Source organism: Podospora bellae-mahoneyi (genome assembly GCF_035222275.1).
Source record: "Podospora bellae-mahoneyi strain CBS 112042 chromosome 1 map unlocalized CBS112042p_1, whole genome shotgun sequence".
Lineage (NCBI taxonomy): Eukaryota > Fungi > Ascomycota > Sordariomycetes > Sordariales > Podosporaceae > Podospora > Podospora bellae-mahoneyi.
In genome coordinates this window covers 3,616,310-3,634,187 of record NW_026946359.1, presented here as the reverse complement: position 1 = coordinate 3,634,187, position 17,878 = coordinate 3,616,310, and the positions used below count along the sequence as shown (strand labels likewise).

At 53.2% G+C, this 17,878-nt stretch overlaps 7 protein-coding genes across 7 annotated transcripts; 4 read left to right on the top strand and 3 right to left on the bottom strand.

The window, feature by feature from the left end:
* Positions 1 to 201: 201 nt before the first annotated feature.
* QC761_111120 (uncharacterized protein) lies at positions 202 to 1,866 on the top strand (the record flags this gene model as incomplete). Its single annotated transcript, XM_062874401.1, has 1 exon — positions 202 to 1,866. The coding sequence occupies one exon, from the start codon at positions 202 to 204 to the stop codon at positions 1,864 to 1,866; it is 1,665 nt and encodes a 554-aa protein (XP_062737522.1).
* A 754-nt stretch (positions 1,867 to 2,620) lies between these two features.
* On the bottom strand, positions 2,621 to 6,134 carry QC761_111110 (uncharacterized protein). Its single transcript, XM_062874400.1, has 6 exons — positions 5,758 to 6,134; positions 4,919 to 5,536; positions 4,410 to 4,718; positions 4,091 to 4,353; positions 3,538 to 4,039; positions 2,621 to 3,476 (listed from the first exon to the last, which is right to left on the bottom strand). Exons 2-6 carry the CDS (start codon positions 4,974 to 4,976, stop codon positions 2,887 to 2,889), a joined length of 1,722 nt encoding a protein of 573 aa, XP_062737521.1. The 5' UTR covers positions 4,977 to 5,536; positions 5,758 to 6,134; the 3' UTR covers positions 2,621 to 2,886.
* Positions 5,777 to 9,499, top strand: QC761_111100 (uncharacterized protein). Its single transcript, XM_062874399.1, has 3 exons — positions 5,777 to 6,500; positions 6,558 to 8,055; positions 8,110 to 9,499. The coding sequence occupies exons 2-3, from the start codon at positions 6,568 to 6,570 to the stop codon at positions 9,091 to 9,093; spliced, it is 2,472 nt and encodes an 823-aa protein (XP_062737520.1). The 5' UTR covers positions 5,777 to 6,500; positions 6,558 to 6,567; the 3' UTR covers positions 9,094 to 9,499.
* Positions 9,500 to 10,503: 1,004 nt separating this feature from the next.
* Positions 10,504 to 12,577, bottom strand: CKA2 (Casein kinase II subunit alpha'). The gene is made up of 5 exons (XM_062874398.1): positions 12,392 to 12,577; positions 11,730 to 12,311; positions 11,291 to 11,664; positions 10,803 to 11,222; positions 10,504 to 10,747 (listed from the first exon to the last, which is right to left on the bottom strand). Exons 2-5 carry the CDS (start codon positions 11,968 to 11,970, stop codon positions 10,649 to 10,651), a joined length of 1,134 nt encoding a protein of 377 aa, XP_062737519.1. The 5' UTR covers positions 11,971 to 12,311; positions 12,392 to 12,577; the 3' UTR covers positions 10,504 to 10,648.
* Positions 12,450 to 15,235, top strand: QC761_111080 (uncharacterized protein; the record flags this gene model as incomplete). The annotated part of the gene is made up of 2 exons (XM_062874397.1): positions 12,450 to 12,609; positions 12,669 to 15,235. The coding sequence occupies 2 exons, from the start codon at positions 12,450 to 12,452 to the stop codon at positions 15,233 to 15,235; spliced, it is 2,727 nt and encodes a 908-aa protein (XP_062737518.1).
* Positions 15,236 to 16,204: 969 nt separating this feature from the next.
* On the top strand, positions 16,205 to 16,942 carry QC761_111070 (uncharacterized protein; the record flags this gene model as incomplete). The annotated part of the gene is made up of 1 exon (XM_062874396.1): positions 16,205 to 16,942. The coding sequence occupies one exon, from the start codon at positions 16,205 to 16,207 to the stop codon at positions 16,940 to 16,942; it is 738 nt and encodes a 245-aa protein (XP_062737517.1).
* A 147-nt stretch (positions 16,943 to 17,089) lies between these two features.
* QC761_0012180 (uncharacterized protein) lies at positions 17,090 to 17,867 on the bottom strand (the record flags this gene model as incomplete). Its single annotated transcript, XM_062871934.1, is given in 2 exon segments — positions 17,090 to 17,220; positions 17,240 to 17,867. The coding sequence occupies 2 exon segments, from the start codon at positions 17,865 to 17,867 to the stop codon at positions 17,090 to 17,092; spliced, it is 759 nt and encodes a 252-aa protein (XP_062737516.1).
* Between the last annotated feature and the right edge of the window lie 11 nt (positions 17,868 to 17,878).

Here is a 17,878-nt window from a genome sequence, read left to right as displayed (position 1 = left end):
TGAAGGCCAGCAGGCATGATGTATATAACGGTATGCCCCGTTACCGTTGGAATCCTGGTTTCGGCATCACAACCTCGCAGTGTATCTGATCTTCTGGGGGTTTGGACCTAACCGGCGTTCAACTCTATGCTTCGCTTCAGTTCTTCCAGTTCCGATACTCCATCTCTCGGCCGTTGAACACCGAATGTCGCTTCGGTAACCATGGCCTCAAAAGTCACTCTCGGCCCCGTGCTGGCGGTAACCACAGCAGTATCCATCGGTGTCGCGAAGAAATTCGACCTGCCTCTGGCCCAGACTGTCGGGACAGCGTTGGCAGCAGCCATTCCCTTCTACCTTTTCGTCTGGCTGAGCTATCTTTACCCAATCTACTTCTCCGAACTGAGACACGTTCCCACAGTCCCGGGTAACCCTCTCATAGGGCAGTTCTTCACCATCATCACCGAGGAGTGCGGCGTCCCCCAGCGTCGCTGGCACAAGGAGCTCGGTCCCATCATCCGCTACTACTTCCCCTTTGGCGCCGAGAGACTGTCCGTTGCCGACGACGAAGCCCTCAAGCACATGACGGTGAAAAACCCGTACAACTACCCCAAGCCCGTTCGGGCCAAGCTCTGGATGGTCCGCATTCTCGGTGAGGGCATCCTCCTCGCCGAAGGCACCGACCACGTCGTCCAGCGCAAGGCCCTCACAGCCGGCTTCTCCATCGGCGCTATCCGCTCGCTCACGCCCATCTTTTGGGAAAAGTCCCTCATCATGGCCAAGCTCTGGAAGAAGGAGATGACCACCTCCCACCTCAGGGTCAAATCGTTCGAGGCGTTGGAATGGCTGAACCGCTGCACCCTCGACATCATCGGCAAGGCCGGTTTCGGGTACGACATCAACTCCCTCGAGGACCCTGACGTCCCCATCCGCGAGGCCTACCGCCTCGTCTTCGCCTTTGACCTCTTTTCTCGCCTCCTCCACGGGATGCAAGCTTTCATCCCTGCCTCGAAGCACATCCCCTCCAAGATGAATCGCGACATGGAAACCTCTCGGGGTATCATCCTCGACAAAGCTACCGAGATCATTACCACCAAGCTCGACGAGGCGGAGAACAACATCGGCAAGAAGGACATCCTTGCTCTGATTGCGAAAGAGAACAAGAAGCTCAAGGAGAACGGGGAGGAGGGGCTGTCGTTTGACACGATGCGGGATCAGATCATGACGTTTCTGGGGGCGGGGCATGACACCACTGCCACGGCGGTGGCGTGGACTGTTCATCTTTTGTCGACGCACCCTGAAATTCAGAGCAAACTCCGTGAGGAAATCCGGGAGCACATGCCCTTTTTGTTTGACGCCTCCACCCGCCATGATCCTCGTCTTTTGGCGTCCGTAGACCCGGATAAGCTCCCCTTCATGGACAACGTCTGCAGGGAATCACTGAGATACATCCCCCCGATCCCCATGACAGTAAGGCAGTCCATCGCGGACGACACTTTGGGTCGGTACAAAGTCCCGGGTGGGACTGTGATCTACGTGCTTGCCAACACGATCAACCGGCTTCCGTGCTACTGGGGGGAAACGGCGGATGAGTTTGACCCGGACAGGTGGGATGATTTGCCGCCGAGTGTGGTGCCGAACGCGTTTATGACTTTTTTGCAGGGGCCGAGGGGGTGTATTGGGCGGAAGTTTGCCGAGACGGAGATGAAGATTTTGTTATGTGTGCTGCTGAGCGAGTTTGAGTTTGGGAGGGATTATGAGACGGCTGATCCGGAGGAATGGAAGATGTGGAGGTTGGTTTTGAGGCCTAAGGAGGGGGTTACGGTTAGGGTTTCCTTGTTGGGGGGGAGTGAGGAGGTGGTGATTGATGGGGGGAAAAGGCAGGGGTAGATAATGGGGGGATGGGGATTGTATAATGTCGGTATTTTTAGATTGGGTGGTTGACAGATGGTGGGTAGATGGGAGAGATATCTAGATGGGGAAGACATTACATACATCACCTTAGGGGGGAAAATGTGTGTAGATTTTCTTTTTTGGGGAAGGGGGTTGTAACATAGCTTGAGCGAATGGTTTTGGTTAAGCCGGTAGATTAGGAGATACTCGGTCGTAGAAGCTGTTCATGTGATATCACAGGTTATTTATCTTGAATATCGAGATATCTCTCCTCTTGCTTCAGTCCTTCACCGGTTATCTACCGACCTGCCGAGTAGTTGATTGTGGTTCCAATCCCATCACACAGCGTACCAAACCGCCGGATGCATCTGTCTGTACAACCCAACAGTCATGAAAACGTCAACTCCAAAAACAAGTGATATAGAAACATCACTCCAAAGAAAGAAACAGCTCGTTATCCTATCTTTCACCAGTGGTCAATAAAAATCTAAAAACTCGCCAACATTCACACTTTATTTGATTGTGGTGTTCCGGTGCCGAAAACCATTTGATTTTACGAGGATTCGAACAGGAAGCTCTGAGGCTGAGCGAAACCGAGGGGGGGGGAGGGCTTGCCCTCGGCCAGCAGGCTGACCGCTTGGCTACGCCAGAATGTGCTGCTGTCCTGTTGAATATTGCAAGGCTGACATAATACATAAACCATGGTTGTTGCTCCTGCTGTTAAGGAAGGAGCAAGCTGGTGCTGGTTGTGGTCGGTAAGGTACCAGGATGAGTTATGGTGAAAAGACATTTCATTCCTTCTATTCAAACAACCAAAACAGCAAAACTTTTTAAACTCCTTATCCCCAAAACACCGCCCAGGTGATATGTCATATGCTTGATGGATATGCCGAAAGAAAAAAAAGAAATCTGGTATCATCAGCCAAAAGAAACACACACCCGTTCAGTCATGACCTTCTTTCCTTCGTATGCTCTATCATTTCTTTTCCCGTCTCTTCAACCATCATGATATTTCATTCAACTCGCTGGCCCCTTATTCATTGTTCCATAACTCCCGTTCGTTGTCCTCTTTTTCCTTTCTTTCCCGGGCTCAGTCTCCGATTCTGACTCCTCGCCCTCCAATGCTTCTAAAACAGCTACTTCGTCGTACCCGTCAACGCTGCTATCGTCGTCGTCGTCACGCTGGAGCAGGCTCTCTTCTTCCCCGTCAGAGGTGGAAGTTGATGTGGCTGTCGAGGAAGCGGTAGGGCCATCACCTTCGATAATAAACCAAGGCGGGATCGTCCCCATCAAGGCGATTAACCCCAGGAACCACCACGCTGCAATCACGTATCCTCTCTGCACGCCCCAGCTGAAGACCGCACCGGCAGCGGCGGGCCCCGCAGCTCTCCCTAGTCCGGAAAAGGTCGTCGCTACTCCGTTCAAGGTCCCAAGGATCCGGAGGGAGGTAGCAGAGTTGGTCAGGAGTATGGTGGTGCAAGGGAAGGCGACAATAACGACAAATCCTTTGACCAGCATGATGGTCAAGAAGAAGATGTACCGAGCGGTGGTATCCTGGACGAGAACTGTGTAGGGCGTCAAGAAGTATATTATAGGGAATACGACGGCTATGCAAGAAGTCAGTAACTAGGAAAGGGCTTGGGAAGGGAGAAATAATAGGGTGCTTACTGGCAAAGCGGTAGATTCCCAGCACACCAAACTTGGCACACAGCTTGGGAAACAGGAAAAACTGAATCACTCCACAGGAGATGCCGTAGACCGTGTAGATTGTGCCGATTTTGTCCGAGCTGAGGCCGAAGCCGCCGGTGAACTTGAACGGGAGGGAGGTGTTGTGCTCGTCAGGAATCACACGGGGATAGTTGAGGAACACAGGCAGGACTTGGTCGTACGCTACTGAGTGAAGAGCCAAGAAGGTGTAGCAAATGAGGTTTATCGACGTCTGAGGGGCGAAAATGTCCTTCATCGATACTGGATCGGAGTGCTTGGATTCCAAGTGCGAAGAGCTGCTTGACATGGCGGACTGGGCAAGCAGAGGGGCAGATGCCTCGCTGTCAACAAAGGAGCGCCTCCTGAGATTCTTGGTACGCTTGGAGCGGTGGAAGGGACGAGTTAGTTTCTCGCCGAGCTCAAGGCCCCAGTCGCGTTTGTTGCGTTTGCTTTCGAGTGTTTCCTTTTGTGGCTGTTAGTCTATGTGGTGATTTGGAAGGGCAATGAGACGAACCTTGAGGAACAACAACCCGGTCATGAAAGAAATGAAAAACACACAGCATGCCATGATATTTGGCAAAGCAAAGGGGTAAGTCTTGAAGAACTCAATGTTTCCAAAAACGTTGGGAAACTGCTTGGCAGGCTGAGCAAAGAAGCCACCAAAGGCAGGCCCAAAGACAGAGCCTATTGACCACACAAGGGGCATGAGCGAGAAGGCTTTGGGCTGAAGAACTCTTTCCGGCACCATTTCGGCTACCATGGTTCTGATGATGCCAACTGGTGACGTTGTTAGTGGTGTGACAGAAAACACAGAACTGGGTGTAGGTACTTACCATTGCCGTTGCCGCTTCCCATGATAGCTCTTGCGGTGATGGCCATGGGCAAGCTTGTCGACATACCCCAGACAAGAAAGCAAATCATCGTGCTGAGCAACCCTATCAGGATGATGGGTTTCCTTCCAAATTTATCTGACGCCCGTCCCCATGCCACAGCCGTACAGCTCTGACTTATAGAGAATATGGCACCGGTAAGACCTGCCCATCTTGCAACCTCATTCTTCTCTACCCCAAAGCTGGCGATCATCTCTGGAAGATAGGGGAAGACTGAGGTAAGTGCAAGGGGCTCGGCGAACCTGGCAATGGCTATATGATGAATGTCAGCATACTATGAAGAGAGCGGAAGCGGTACCCGGCTATGAGATGAACAGTGATCGTCAAGCAGCAGTTGTTGATGTCTGCCAAGCCTAGCTGACTCGGAGGGTATTATTGGGCAACGGCCCTCTTGCTCCACTACTCTAGGCCGGTGAACGACATGTAAAGATCTAGAAGGGCAAGTGACTTACCGAGAATGGCCAGCTGCTGCACAGGCAGCTTTGGCCCATCATTCTTATGACTAGTCATAGTGTACGATTATGCCTAGTAGATCAGAAGAACGACGGAGTTGAGTTCTGAGTTTCTGAGAGGCAGTGGCCTCGAGATGTCACAGTTGGCTCCACTGATGTGTGTAAGACGTATGCCACGGATCGGGAGGCAAAATAAGACTCTCTTGAAACTAAGTCTATGCTCTCCAAATGAGAGGAATTGGTATACAAGAAGTCCCAAGAAAGGAACAAAACAGATGGGGGAAAGACTGCAGAAGGCAAGGGGGCGGTAACAAAATAGTTTTATGAGAGGAAGAGACGGCGAGTGACTCTGCAGGCCTTGATTTGCCTTATCCGAGAACTGAGGCAAGGGTGGGAAGGCTGACAAACACAATTTCGAAGCGGGAGCGGATCCGGGAAGATGACTAGTCCTAGATCAGTAAACCGGCGGCCGGGGAGAAGCTGGTTGAGTCGGATGGCCGGCGAGTGTGAGTTCGGCCCAGATGGTAGGAAGAGAGGCCGTTGGCTGTTCGAGACGAGGAGGTGAGGAGGTCTAGGGTGGCATTCTGCAGGGCATGCTTTAGGCAGGAGGATCACGTTCTGCAGCAACGGATATCAATGACCTGCAGAAGGCGGAAAAAGATGGTGGCATGGGCATTTTACGGTGTCAAAGGCCGCTGGGAAAAGAGCAGTGAGAGGATGGCCGGAACGGCACCGGTCGACGCCCCACTCCGTGATCGGATGGGCTGGGATGAACCCTCATTCGCCACTGACGGTTCCACCTTCGTCATCCAAGACGAACTCAAGAAGATGGCACTTACAACAGAGTACCTTACTGCGTAGGTACCGAACCAGAGATATCATTCAATTGATGTCCCGGTGAGACAGGTTGGTGCAAAAGGTCAGCGGACATAAAAAATAAAGAGGGGTAACACACCGTCGAGACAGAAACAGGGCGTTTTTTGACATCTCCCACACCGAACCAGCTCACTGCATGGGGGGCGGCCGCAGTGCAACCGGGGAACCTTCAGTGCGCCTTCCGCCGCTAACCGCAGAAGTTTCTTGATGTTGGAAGATGTTTTCGTAAGAGGCGGGGATGAGAGACAACACATGAGATGGCAGCCAGAAAATTGCTTGAGACCTCTTGAGGGGACATACAGCGGTCCTTGTACAGCGCTACAGGAACCGAGCAAGTGCCTATTAAGCGTCAGGGAGAAGAAGAAGTCAACTTGAACGTCGATGTTGAACACGGAAAATTAGCGAGCCGTTCGGAAGCGGGGGTCCCCCAGACCCACCAAGTCTAGGCACAGTCTGCGAAAGTCGTTCTACACTGTATACTCCAATCACACCGGCAGCTCCCGTGGTTGCGTCAACGACTGCCTCGATAGCATTGAGTGATTGATCAGCTACCATTCACAGCTAGGATGAGACACGCGATCAAAGCTCGCCACAGGGTTTTCTCATCAGTGCTTAATTCAACGTCTGCTTCCGTCTCTTTGTTTACCACTCGATACTCGATATCTGTCGGTGAGATGCATCTGCTGTCTTGGCGTTAAGTTGACTTGTAAGTGATTGCCAAATGTCAGCCTTTCTCATAGATCAAGTCTCATAATGAAAACAGAACTACCATCATGGCGTCCGAAAACGAGCCGCTCAAGATGAACAAGACACAAAATGTCCATCCATTTCCCGATAATTACATCTACGTACCGCCACGCCCACGGCCTCAGCCTCGCTCGGTGCTTCGCCGTTTCTGCACTATAGCCCTCGCCTCAACCCTCATATGGACTCTCATAGCGCCTTTGGGATCCATCCTGTCCGGTAACTGGTATATCTCGGGGCGGGATGGACAGGATGGACAAACCTGGCCTGGACGCAACCAGGTCGACCAGGACGAGTTGAGGCAAATCCTCCGCGACGTTCCCAGCAGCGAAAGCGCCATGCAATGGAGCCGCTATTACACCTCAGGACCTCACCTCGCCGGTAAAAACTATTCGCAGGCTCTGTCGACCAAACAAAAGTGGGAAGAGTGGGGCATCAAGTCTGAGATCAACGAGTATGTTGTCTACATCAACTACCCTCTCGACCACAGACTCGCCCTTTTGAAGGGAAAGGAGAAGAAGGAACAGGATGGAGAAAAGGAATACGAAGTGACGTACGAAGCCTCGCTGGTTGAGGATGTCATCGAGGAGGATCCCACTAGTGGGCTTGCCAACAGTGTGCCAACCTTTCACGGATACTCTGCTTCGGGAAACGTCACTGCACCAGTCGTCTATGTCAACTACGGCACATACCAAGATTTCGAGGACCTTCTTGCTGCCAACATCACACTCAAGGGAAATATTGCCATTGCCCGTTATGGTGGAATTTTCAGAGGGCTCAAGGTCAAGCGTGCCCAGGAGCTCGGAATGATTGGCGTTATTTTGTACAGCGATCCTGGGGATGATGGAGAAGTCACCGACGAAAAAGGGGTTCCTACATACCCTGAAGGACCGGCACGCCAACCCAGCAGTGTTCAACGAGGCAGCACCCAGTTTCTCAGTGTCGCCCCGGGTGATCCGACTACGCCTGGGTATCCGTCAAAGCCAGAGGTTCCTCGCAGACCGGTCGAAACAGCCATCCCCAGCATTCCGTCCCTCCCGATCTCTTACGCCGATGCCCTTCCCATTCTCAAGGCCCTCAACGGTCATGGTCCGAAAGCGAAGGACTTCAACCAGTGGTGGACACGTAACACCGGCCTAGGGTACAAGGGCGTGGAGTACAACATCGGACCTACTCCAGATGACGTCGTTGTAAACCTCTACAACGAGCAAGAATATGTGTACACCCCGATCTGGAATGTCATTGGTGTGATTAATGGTACCATTCCCGATGAGGTTGTTGTTGTTGGAAATCATCGTGATGCTTGGGTTGCAGGAGGCGCCGGCGATCCGAACAGTGGATCGGCAGTCTTGAACGAGGCCATGCGTGCTTTTGGAGAAGCACTCAAGCGTGGCTGGAAACCTCGCCGGACTGTTGTCTTTGCTAGCTGGGACGGTGAGGAGTATGGTTTGGTTGGCTCAACGGAGTGGGTGGAGGAATACCTCCCCTGGCTCAAGCACGCGAGTGTCGCCTATGTGGTATGCTGATCAGTTCGTTGTGTTCTGTGTTGTACGAATGCTAACCCTCGACAGAACACCGATGTCGGCGTGAGAGGCAAGCGCCTCGCCGTCGCGGCCTCTCCTATCCTCAACAAGGTCATCTATACAGCCACTTCCCTTGTTGGATCAGCCAACCAAACACGCCCCGGCCAGACCGTGTATGATCTCTGGGACAAGAAAATCAAAACAATGGGAAGTGGCAGCGACTTCACTGCCTTCCAAGACTTTGCTGGCATTCCCTCCATCGACATTGGGTTCGACAATGACCGCGACAGCCCTGTGTACCATTATCACTCCAACTACGACAGCTTCCACTGGATGCAAAAGTTTGGGGATCCTGACTTTCTTTACCACAGAACCATGGCCCAGGTTCTTGGTATTCTAGTGGCGGAAATCGCCAACCTCCCTGTCATCCCCTTTGGTGCTGAAGACTACGCCAAGGCTCTGGCCGAATACGTCCACAAGGTCGAAGACAAGCTGGACGCCTACCTCATCCCCCCAGCTGAAGTCCTTTCGGCAAGCGTAACCGACGAAGAAATGTTTGAACTTCGCTCCTCCACCCGCAACATTTCCTCCCCTGTTTCTGTTTCCACCACATCCAAACACACCCCCAAAACCTTCCGCAAATCCCTTACTCGCCTCCATGAAGCCCTTCAAACCCTCACCTACCACGCCTACCATCTTGATCTCCTAGCCGATGAGCTTCGACACATCTCAGAAAACGACGAAATCCCCTGGTGGGATCTGCCTCGTAAAGTCCGCCATCATTGCGCGGTTCGCAAGGCCAACACCAAGTATAAGTACCTCGAGCGTAGCTTCTTGTATGAGGAAGGGCTGGACAACAGGCCCTGGTTCAAACACGTGGTGTTTGCTCCGGGACTGTGGACGGGGTACTCCGGGGCGGTGTTCCCGGGTTTGATGGAGAGCATTGATCAGGGGGATTGGACGAATGCGGAGAGGTGGGTTGATATTATTGAGAGTAGGATTTTGAATGCTGCGAGGGGGATTGAGGCGTAATGGTGCGATATTGAGAGGGGTGTGGAGAGATAAGTGTTGATGAGCGAACATAGGTGATGGTCTAGATTGATCTGAACTATAAGAGAAAGTGACTTTGCCTACCCTACAGCTGGCTATGGGCTGGATACAGCATTACGGATTGGAGAATCAGAAGGATAGTCTGCTTGCGGTTTTGTAATTTCGCAAGTCTTGTTTTATCTCCTGGGTTCTCATTCTATCCATTCCAGCTGCTTACCTGACAGCTATTCTCTCACACCTCTTACTTCACAGCCATTTATTTCGCTGCTTTCAATTCGCACCCTCTTGATTCACAGTTAATAGTTCACTGCTCTATTTTGCAACAATCAACACCTCTTGTTTGGAAGCAATAATTATTTCAACCCCTCCCTTTTCACACCGTCGTAGTAGATACTGTCACCACACTTGGTGTTCAACTACCTTACCACAGGGATCACTTCACAGCATTTGGCTCTCGGTTCCATTCAACACTTCATATGTACAACTACAGGTAGCCACTATCTCACATCAATTCTTTGTAGCAATCTTTTATGATGGTTCTTCATTACTGTTCTTTCCACCGTAGTCTTTCACAATTACTTTTTCCCTAGTAATTTTTCACACCAGCTTTTTCATAACCCTTTTTTTCACACCTCTCAATCCACCATTTTCACAGTAATTATATCACAGCTATCATTTCGCAGCCAAAATTTCAAAGCCGATATTTCAGAGTTGATATTTCACAGCTGATATTGCACAGCTGATATTTCACAGCTAATTACCATCCCACGACTCACCCCACAGTCCAGTTATAAACTTACTTCACATTTTCCGTGAGCTCATAGCTCTTTTACTACAGCGCCTTTGCATATTCCATGGTCCCGACTCGGCCACAAGCCTAGCCCTTCCAGGCTCGTAGAACCAGGTTGTGCTGTGATTTAGGGCTGGTAGTCAAAGAACAGACAGAGAGTCAAACCTGATAGGTAGTTCAGGGTAATAAATATAACCTTATCATAAATGCAACATGACACAGCTCAGAAGTGTCATCAGCCCCTGAAATAAACCAACACATCCATTCGCTACCCTACCCTATCCTTCCTTCGCACTCCCTCGCCTCACATACAGAGGAAAGAATTACCACACCCCCAAATAAAAAAAAACAATCAAAAAAACCAAAAAAAATAAGAACCACGAAATCCCATACTCCTTGCCATTTCTAATCGCACCAAACGATATTTCACTAACTACTTTATTCAAGTTGTGTTTCTTTCTCTCTCTCTCTCTTCATTCTCCTCAATCTCCCATCTCCTCACACCCACCCACAATCACTTTCCCCCCCTCCCCCCAACCTCGGCATGTCCCCCTCCCTCGGTCCCGACTCCAGCAGCAGCAGCCCTGGTATCAAAATCAAATTTCCTCTCTGCGCTAGGCTGCTACTTGGGGAGGCTGTCCTGCCTTCCTTCCAGCCGCTTTCCACTCCTCAGCAAGCCCACGAGTCATCCGCGTCCGGGATGGCAGGTGACCAGAATTTTCTGACCGGATCGTCCTTACGTATCAACTAGATTGCTTCGCCGGCGAGATAGCGCTGGAGGATGCCCTCATCGCGAATTGGCGCAAAGTAAGGGTGGGCCATGGCTTCCTTGGCGGTGAGACGTTCCTTTATTTTATCATTAGCATCGGATGACATCTCATCACGGTAAACAAAAACCTACCGCATGGTCGTATCGAAGCAGCTTGTCGAGGAAATCAATCGCCTCGTTCGAGACAAATCGTTGATTGTCTGCATTGACAAAGCTGTGCCAGGGCTTCTTTTGGAAACGGCCCAGAATGTCATCGTACTGTGTGTCCAGCTCGATCTCGTACTTGTCTAGGTAGTCAAACAGGTCGTCGGTGCCGAGCACCTTGGCGATCTTGACGAGCTGATCGGCGTTGCTCTGGCCGTGGAAAAATGGCTCCTTGCGGAAGATCATGGAGGCGAACATGGCGCCCAGGCTCCACATGTCCAGGCTGTAATCGTATTCCTGGTAGTCGACGAGAAGCTCGGGACCCTTGAAGTAGCGCGAGGCGACGCGCACGTTGTACTCGGTACCTGGGTGGTAGAATTCGGCGAGACCCCAATCGATGAGGCGCAACTATTGAGAGAGTGTCAGTAGTGGTCAGGTTAGAGAGAGAGCCAGAGGTGTTTTGATGGTGGTCGTGCCTTTCTGTTCTCATGATCGATCATAACGTTATGAGGCTTCACGTCGCGGTGCATGATGCCCTTGCTGTGGCAGTAGTCGAGGGCCTTGAGGAGCTCGTAGATGTAGTAGCGGACGTCGATGTCGACAAACTTGGGGTACAGGGTTCGGAAGTCGGTGTTGTTGACAAACTCGAAGATGAGCGATGGGGTTTTGCTCTGCGAGTCCCTAACCACGTCGAGCAGGGCGACGATGTTGGGGCCGCCTGCCAGGTTCTGCAGGATCTTGATCTCGCGCTTGATCTTCTTCTTTTTTACGGGCTTGAGCACCTTGATGACGCATTTTTGATAGTTGACGACGTTTATTCCCTCGAAGACCTCCGAGTACTTGCCGCGGCCTGGGGAAGGGGGAGTGTGGGGGGTCAGCGAGTCGTTGTTTGGAAGGAGGGTTAAAATGACTGACCGATCTTGCGAACAACTTCGTAGTTTTCGAGAGCGCCCCAGCTGATATTGACAGAATCATAGTCCCAGTAGCTCCTGGGCATGTTCTGGTTGACATCGGCATAGACTCTGGCCATTCTGGAGACGGGTGCGCTCGTTTGCGCGGTCGCTGGGGGTGCGGGATCGATGTTGCAAATTGGCGGTGGTGTGGGCGAGAGAGCGCCCAATGTCAGCAGACAGAGTGAGGGGCACACGGCCAGCATCTTTTTGAGAAGAGTCCTTTGACCAGGCGCGCGTTTCGCTGCGCTTGCCGTTTAGCGTAGCTTTGCAGGGATGCCTTGCCTGGCAATCCACCCAGACCAGTCCAGTTGCTTGCAGCCGATAAGGGTGCTTATCGCGGTGACCTTGCCTTGCCTTCCAGTTGCCTGCCGCTTCCAGGTCAGGTCCTTTTTTTTTCTTCCCCGTCTCTCTATTGTATAACTTTAAAATGTGAGATCTGCACCGAGTTGTGTGCTACTTGTATCCTGTATAGTGTCTCCTCTGGTGTCTCCCTTCCAGGTGGAAAGGCGTCCGGTTGAGGCGCAGTTTAAGCCCTATTCTCCATCTTGCCATTTTTAACAACTGTTAGCATCTTGTCCTGTGAGAACTGGCCAACTACAGGTGCCCGCCGGGAGTGAACCTTACGCGTCCGTTTCTTCAGCACTTCTGGGCAGCTGGAAATATGTCCCCGATATATCTCGTAATGAAAAAGTTGCTCGCCATCTTGATTCTTGAATACCTGACTGGCATGTGGCACGTCGGCTTCTTTTATTGTAGTTCCTCAAACGAGCTAGCAGTCGAGCCCCCCTGTCGCCATGTCGCATCAGAAGGCTCGGCACCTATCCGCTACCCATCAAGCGGCGGTGAACCACTCATCATCCTGCATTGAGCCCCGCGATAGCTAACCCGATTCTCTATCAAGGGATATTCTCGAACCATTCTTTTTGTCTTCTTTCAACACGCCTCTTTTGGTTTCTTCTCGGCGTCGTCACTCTCGGCTCTCTCATCATGTCGCGAAGGACGAATAGACCTCCCTCCACCTACGAGGACACGCGTTCTATCCGCTCCCAGCGATCCAGAGCCCCGGCTAACCATGGCTCCCAGAGGGCGGCACGTCCAGCCGAGGCTGATCGCCAGTCGCTGCGCCCACCTGCTGCTGAAACAGATCGCTATTCCCTTCGTGAACACTTTGCAGCAACCAGGAGCGTGCTAGAGTTTGATTTTGACGACGCTTCCTCCTTTGTGGGTTCGACCCTGGCGTCTGAGCACTTGGGCGGAGAGGACCAGGATGATGATGAAAAGGTTGCCGCCGAGCGAGAGGTCATCAGGAAGCTATTCGCAGACGGCCCTCTGGACAGAAGCTACTATGAGCTTATGTGTCTTCCCAAGAAGGGGCCGGCACTAAGGCGAGAGGAGGTTCAGGCTGCCTATAACCGCCTCGTTCAAGTGCTTGCTGTGGAGAGGCAGTCAGGACCTCTGCAGAGCCCGGCAGGCTTCTATCTGGGGATGGTTCAAGCGGCATATGAAGTCTTGGCCGACCCATCACGAAGAATTGGTTACGACTTGTCGACCATCGAGGGGTATGACTCGGAGGATGACGAGGCCGAGCTTGATGTTGCCCTTCTTGGTGCAGAGAAGCAGACCACTTATGAGAGCAAGATCCAAGATCAGTATATCCTCCTAACTCGCCGGGATGCCCGGGCGACTACAGACTTGGGATTCAGGGTGAATGCTTCGCCTCTACTTGCGTCTTCTGAGGAACTTGCGAAGCGTGGAAACCCTGGAGTGGAAGTGCTGGACTTCTCGCTGCAAAAATCTGCCACCGTGGCCTTGCCAGGATTCAAAGAGCCGTTCGAGGAAGCCTCAGTAACCCTTGTGAAGGTCTTGAAAGACTTCTTTGAAGATTCAGAAGAGGGAGAAAAGAAGGCACCTCTTCCGGAGCAGCAGCAGCAAAAGAAGGCATCAACCAAGCCTCCCATCCGGTTCACTGACCCAACCCTCACCATCACCGGCTCAGTCCACGGTCTCCTCGATGACCCTATCAGACTCGCCCCATTGGTTCTGGACCACTACCAGCCCCCAGGCCCATCCATTCACAGCCGCCGCCGTCTTGACCAGCTTCTATCCTCCCGTTTCCTGCCAGCCTTGAACCTCTCCTTCCGCCAAGAGATGGCCTGGCGCGACCCGAGGACCCCCCAGCACCCTCAAATCCCTGACCTCATCCTCGAGACAGACATATCCCCCCTCCCTCACCCCACAACCTCCCTCCGAATAGGCCACACCATCCCCCTCCTCCACGACCCAACAGCCCCCATCAACGTGGAGCTCTTCGCCTCCAAAATCTGGTCCCACAACATCACCAACTTTGGCCTCGCCGCCCACAAGCGAGTCGGCGCAGACTCGAACGGAACCGCCTTCCTCATCGCCGACTCGGGCGACTTCTCCCTCTTCAACCTCGCATCGTCACGGCCAAAAGAATGCGCCGACATGACGCACTTCTCCCGGACCTTTGGCTCCCGCTCGCTAGCCTCCTTCACCAATCCCCCAACCCTAGAAGTAGGCTACTCCTTCGCCCAGCCCGACCTTGGAATCCACCAAGGCAAATCCCTCACCAGACCCTCGGCCCGTGGCCTCTCCGTCCTCGACGCCGACCTCGACGAGAACAAACCCGGCAGCTGGACAATTTCCACCGGCTTCACCCCGGGGAACATAGCAGCCTACCTCCGCTACGGCAGGGATTTTTTTTCCTCTTACCTCCCCGGCAGAGCAAAGGGCGGCATCCGCGGGGAGGTCGAGCTAGCGGGCACCGTCCAAAAGGACTTTTACCTCGCGTTCCGAGCGCTAAAGTCGTTTGGTCGGTTCAGCAAAGCAGGGTTGGAGGTCGGGCTGTCGCCGTTCAATCTTCATCTTTCACTCTACTGGTCCAGGCTCGGGCAGAGGTTCTCGCTGCCTTTTCTCATGGCGAGCGGGGCGGGGAGGTCGAAGCTGGGGATGAAGGTCCTGTTTTGGAGTACCGTGTTTCCGTTTGCTGCTTTGGCGGCGTGTGAGCTTTATAAGCAGAGGCAGAGGCAGAGGAGGGCGGTGGCGAAGGCGAGGGGGCCGGGGATCAATCCTGCGGCGCTGAGGCAGTATATTAACAAGAGGAGGACCGAGGCGGATGAGCTGACTGTTATTCTGGCCACGGGAGCGGAGGGGAGGCAGAGGGAAGAACGACAAAAGGGGGGGTTGGTGATTTTGTCGGCGAAGTACGGGGTTAGGAATGCGCCGCCGGAGGAGGTGGCGGATGTGACGATTGCGCTGGCGGCGTTGGTGGATGATTGGGGACGGTTGCATATTCCAAAGGGGGTGAAGAAGGGGAAGTTGCTTGGGTTTTGGGATCCGAACCCGATGGCGGGGCAGCAGGGGAAGGTGTTGAGGGTGAGGTATTTGTGGGGGTATAAGGAGTATAGTGTCGAGGTGGAGGGGAGAGAGGAGTTGAGGTTACCGTGATGGGGTGGGTTATGACTTGGGTGAAGAAAACAACAGCGAGTTGGCTTACTTTGCCACTTTGGAACTTGTTAGAATGTTTTTGACGTTTTTTGATTTGGCTTAAAGCAGACAGACAGACAAAAGCACCACTCCGTCAGAGATGCATGGCAAGATGAAGCTCCATCATCTGGTTGAATGATAAATAAAAATGAATTGTTATCTAACACCTCATTCTGTAAAAAGGCTCTCATGATATTTCACAGCCAAAAAAACTTGGAAACAAAGAGCTCATCTTAACTAACTAGCTCATTCTCTCTCTCTCTCTCTCTCTATTATCTAGATCTTACACAAGGGGGTCAGCCTGCAGCTACGACAACGATGACGAACCCCTATTTATCTCCCTGCCAGTGCGGGGGCCATACAACAAGGGGCCAAGCAAGCTTGCAGCGGTTAATATACCACCCGCCTCCCCGAGCCACGCCGATCGCATATCTCTCACGCCTCTGTACCTACCTCCAGAAATTCCAGAAACAGGGGAATATGTAACTGACATGACATGTTCATCTATGTACTATATCCATCTCGGAAGCCATTGCCGTTGTCTATCTTCTTCTCCGTCATAGGACGCCTCATATTGGCCAGGGACGATGGGGTGGAATAAATTCCCGGGACAAGTAATCACGCAATTTGGATGGACGGGTATTACCTGGGACAATTGAGCAGCCTTTCAATGTGTCTGTGATGCTGGAGATGAGTACCTAGGGGGAGGGGGGTCGATTGGTGGGATCGACTGTTGTATTTCTTGATGGCATATTTGCGGGGAGGGCAATATAGAGGTGACGATCCGGGGTTGGGCTCCGTGTTGATCTTGTTGTATATATTTTCTCGCCTCCTCCCTGGGAACTGTGTTTTGTCTTGTTCTTCTGTGGTTGCCTTGTCACCTCCAGCTTTGTTTACTTACAACGGTCTACCCCTATCTGCAACCCAGTCATGCAGCTCGCCCTCACAATCCTGGCCTTCGGCGGCCTCGCCTCCGCCCAGGGAGCCCAAGGCACAGGCAAAACAACCCGCTACTGGGACTGCTGCAAGCCCTCCTGCGCCTGGCCCGGCAAGTCAACCGCCTCCACCCCCGTCCTGACCTGCGACCGCAACGACAACCCCCTCAACGACCGCGGGTCCACCCGCTCCGGGTGCGACTCGGGCGGGTCAGCCTTCATGTGCAGCAACCAATCCCCGTGGGCGGTCAACGAGACCGTCGCCTACGGCTGGGCAGCCGTCAACATCGCCGGCAGCAACGAGGCCTCCTGGTGCTGCTCCTGCTACGAGCTCACCTTCACCTCCGGCCCCGTCTCGGGCAAGAAGATGATCGTCCAGGCCACCAACACCGGTGGCGACCTGGGAAACAACCACTTTGACATTGCCATGCCGGGGGGTGGTGTCGGGATCTTTAATGCGTGCACCCAGCAGTATGGTGCGCCGCCTAATGGTTGGGGGGAGAGGTATGGCGGTGTGGGGAGCAAAAGTGCTTGCGAGAGTTTTCCGGACAAGCTCAAGGCGGGGTGTAATTGGAGGTTTGATTGGTTTATGGGGGCGGATAACCCTGATGTGAGGTTCAGACAGGTTGCCTGCCCGGCGGCGATTACGGCCAAGAGCCAGTGTGTGAGGCAGAGGGATGTTATTGATCAGACGCCTACTGGGCCGAGTACGGTTCCTACTTGGACTCCTTGAATGTTGAGAGGACGGGGAAGCGTAAGGAGAGGCCCGTGGTTAAAAAGGGGAGATGATTATTCACGGCCAGCAATCATCTCACAGCGTTCGGGATACAACACGCAAAAGTCTTCTGATATCATGTAACTCATCTAGCCATTTCACCTATCACAAATCCAGTGCCTCATCTTCTGATTCCACCATGTCAGCCAAGAATGCCCGAGACAAACCCGCCCAGTGTTTACCACCGGCGACGTCCCTCATCCTCCTCCTCGTCATCTCTCCGGCGACCGTAACCACTGTAGGTGTTAGATTCACCGTAGCCGCCATAGTCACCACGACCGTAGCTAGCAGCTTCGCCACCGCCATAGCCACCAGAGCTTTCCTCTTCACGACGGCCATAGCCGCCGCCATAACCTGAACTCTCCTCCTCACGACGACCATAGCCACCGCCGTATCCAGAGCTCTCCTCCTCACGACGATCGTAGCCACCGCCGTATCCAGAGCTCTCCTCCTCACGACGGCCGTAGCCACCGCCGTATCCAGAGCTCTCCTCCTCACGACGACCGTAGCCACCGCCGTATCCAGAGCTCTCCTCCTCACGACGACCATAGCCACCGCCATAACCGGAGCTTTCCTCCTCACGACGGCCGTAGCTGGCAGCCTCACCATAACCACCGCCGCCGCCGTAGCTAGGCGTCTCCTCCTCCTCCTGTCTCCTATACCCACCACCCCCATAGCTAGGCGTCTCCTCCTGCTGCTCACTCCTCTCCCTCTCCCTCTCCTGCCTAGCAGAGTTAAAAATATTGCCCGCCACACTACTCAAGAAACCCCCCAACCCTCCACCCCCCTCCCCAGTCCCCGCATTCTCGGCCGCCTGCTTAAAGCTCTGCTTCACCCCCGCAACGATATGCCCGGCCGCCGCCTCGGCAATCCGATCCTCCATCGTCTCCGGCG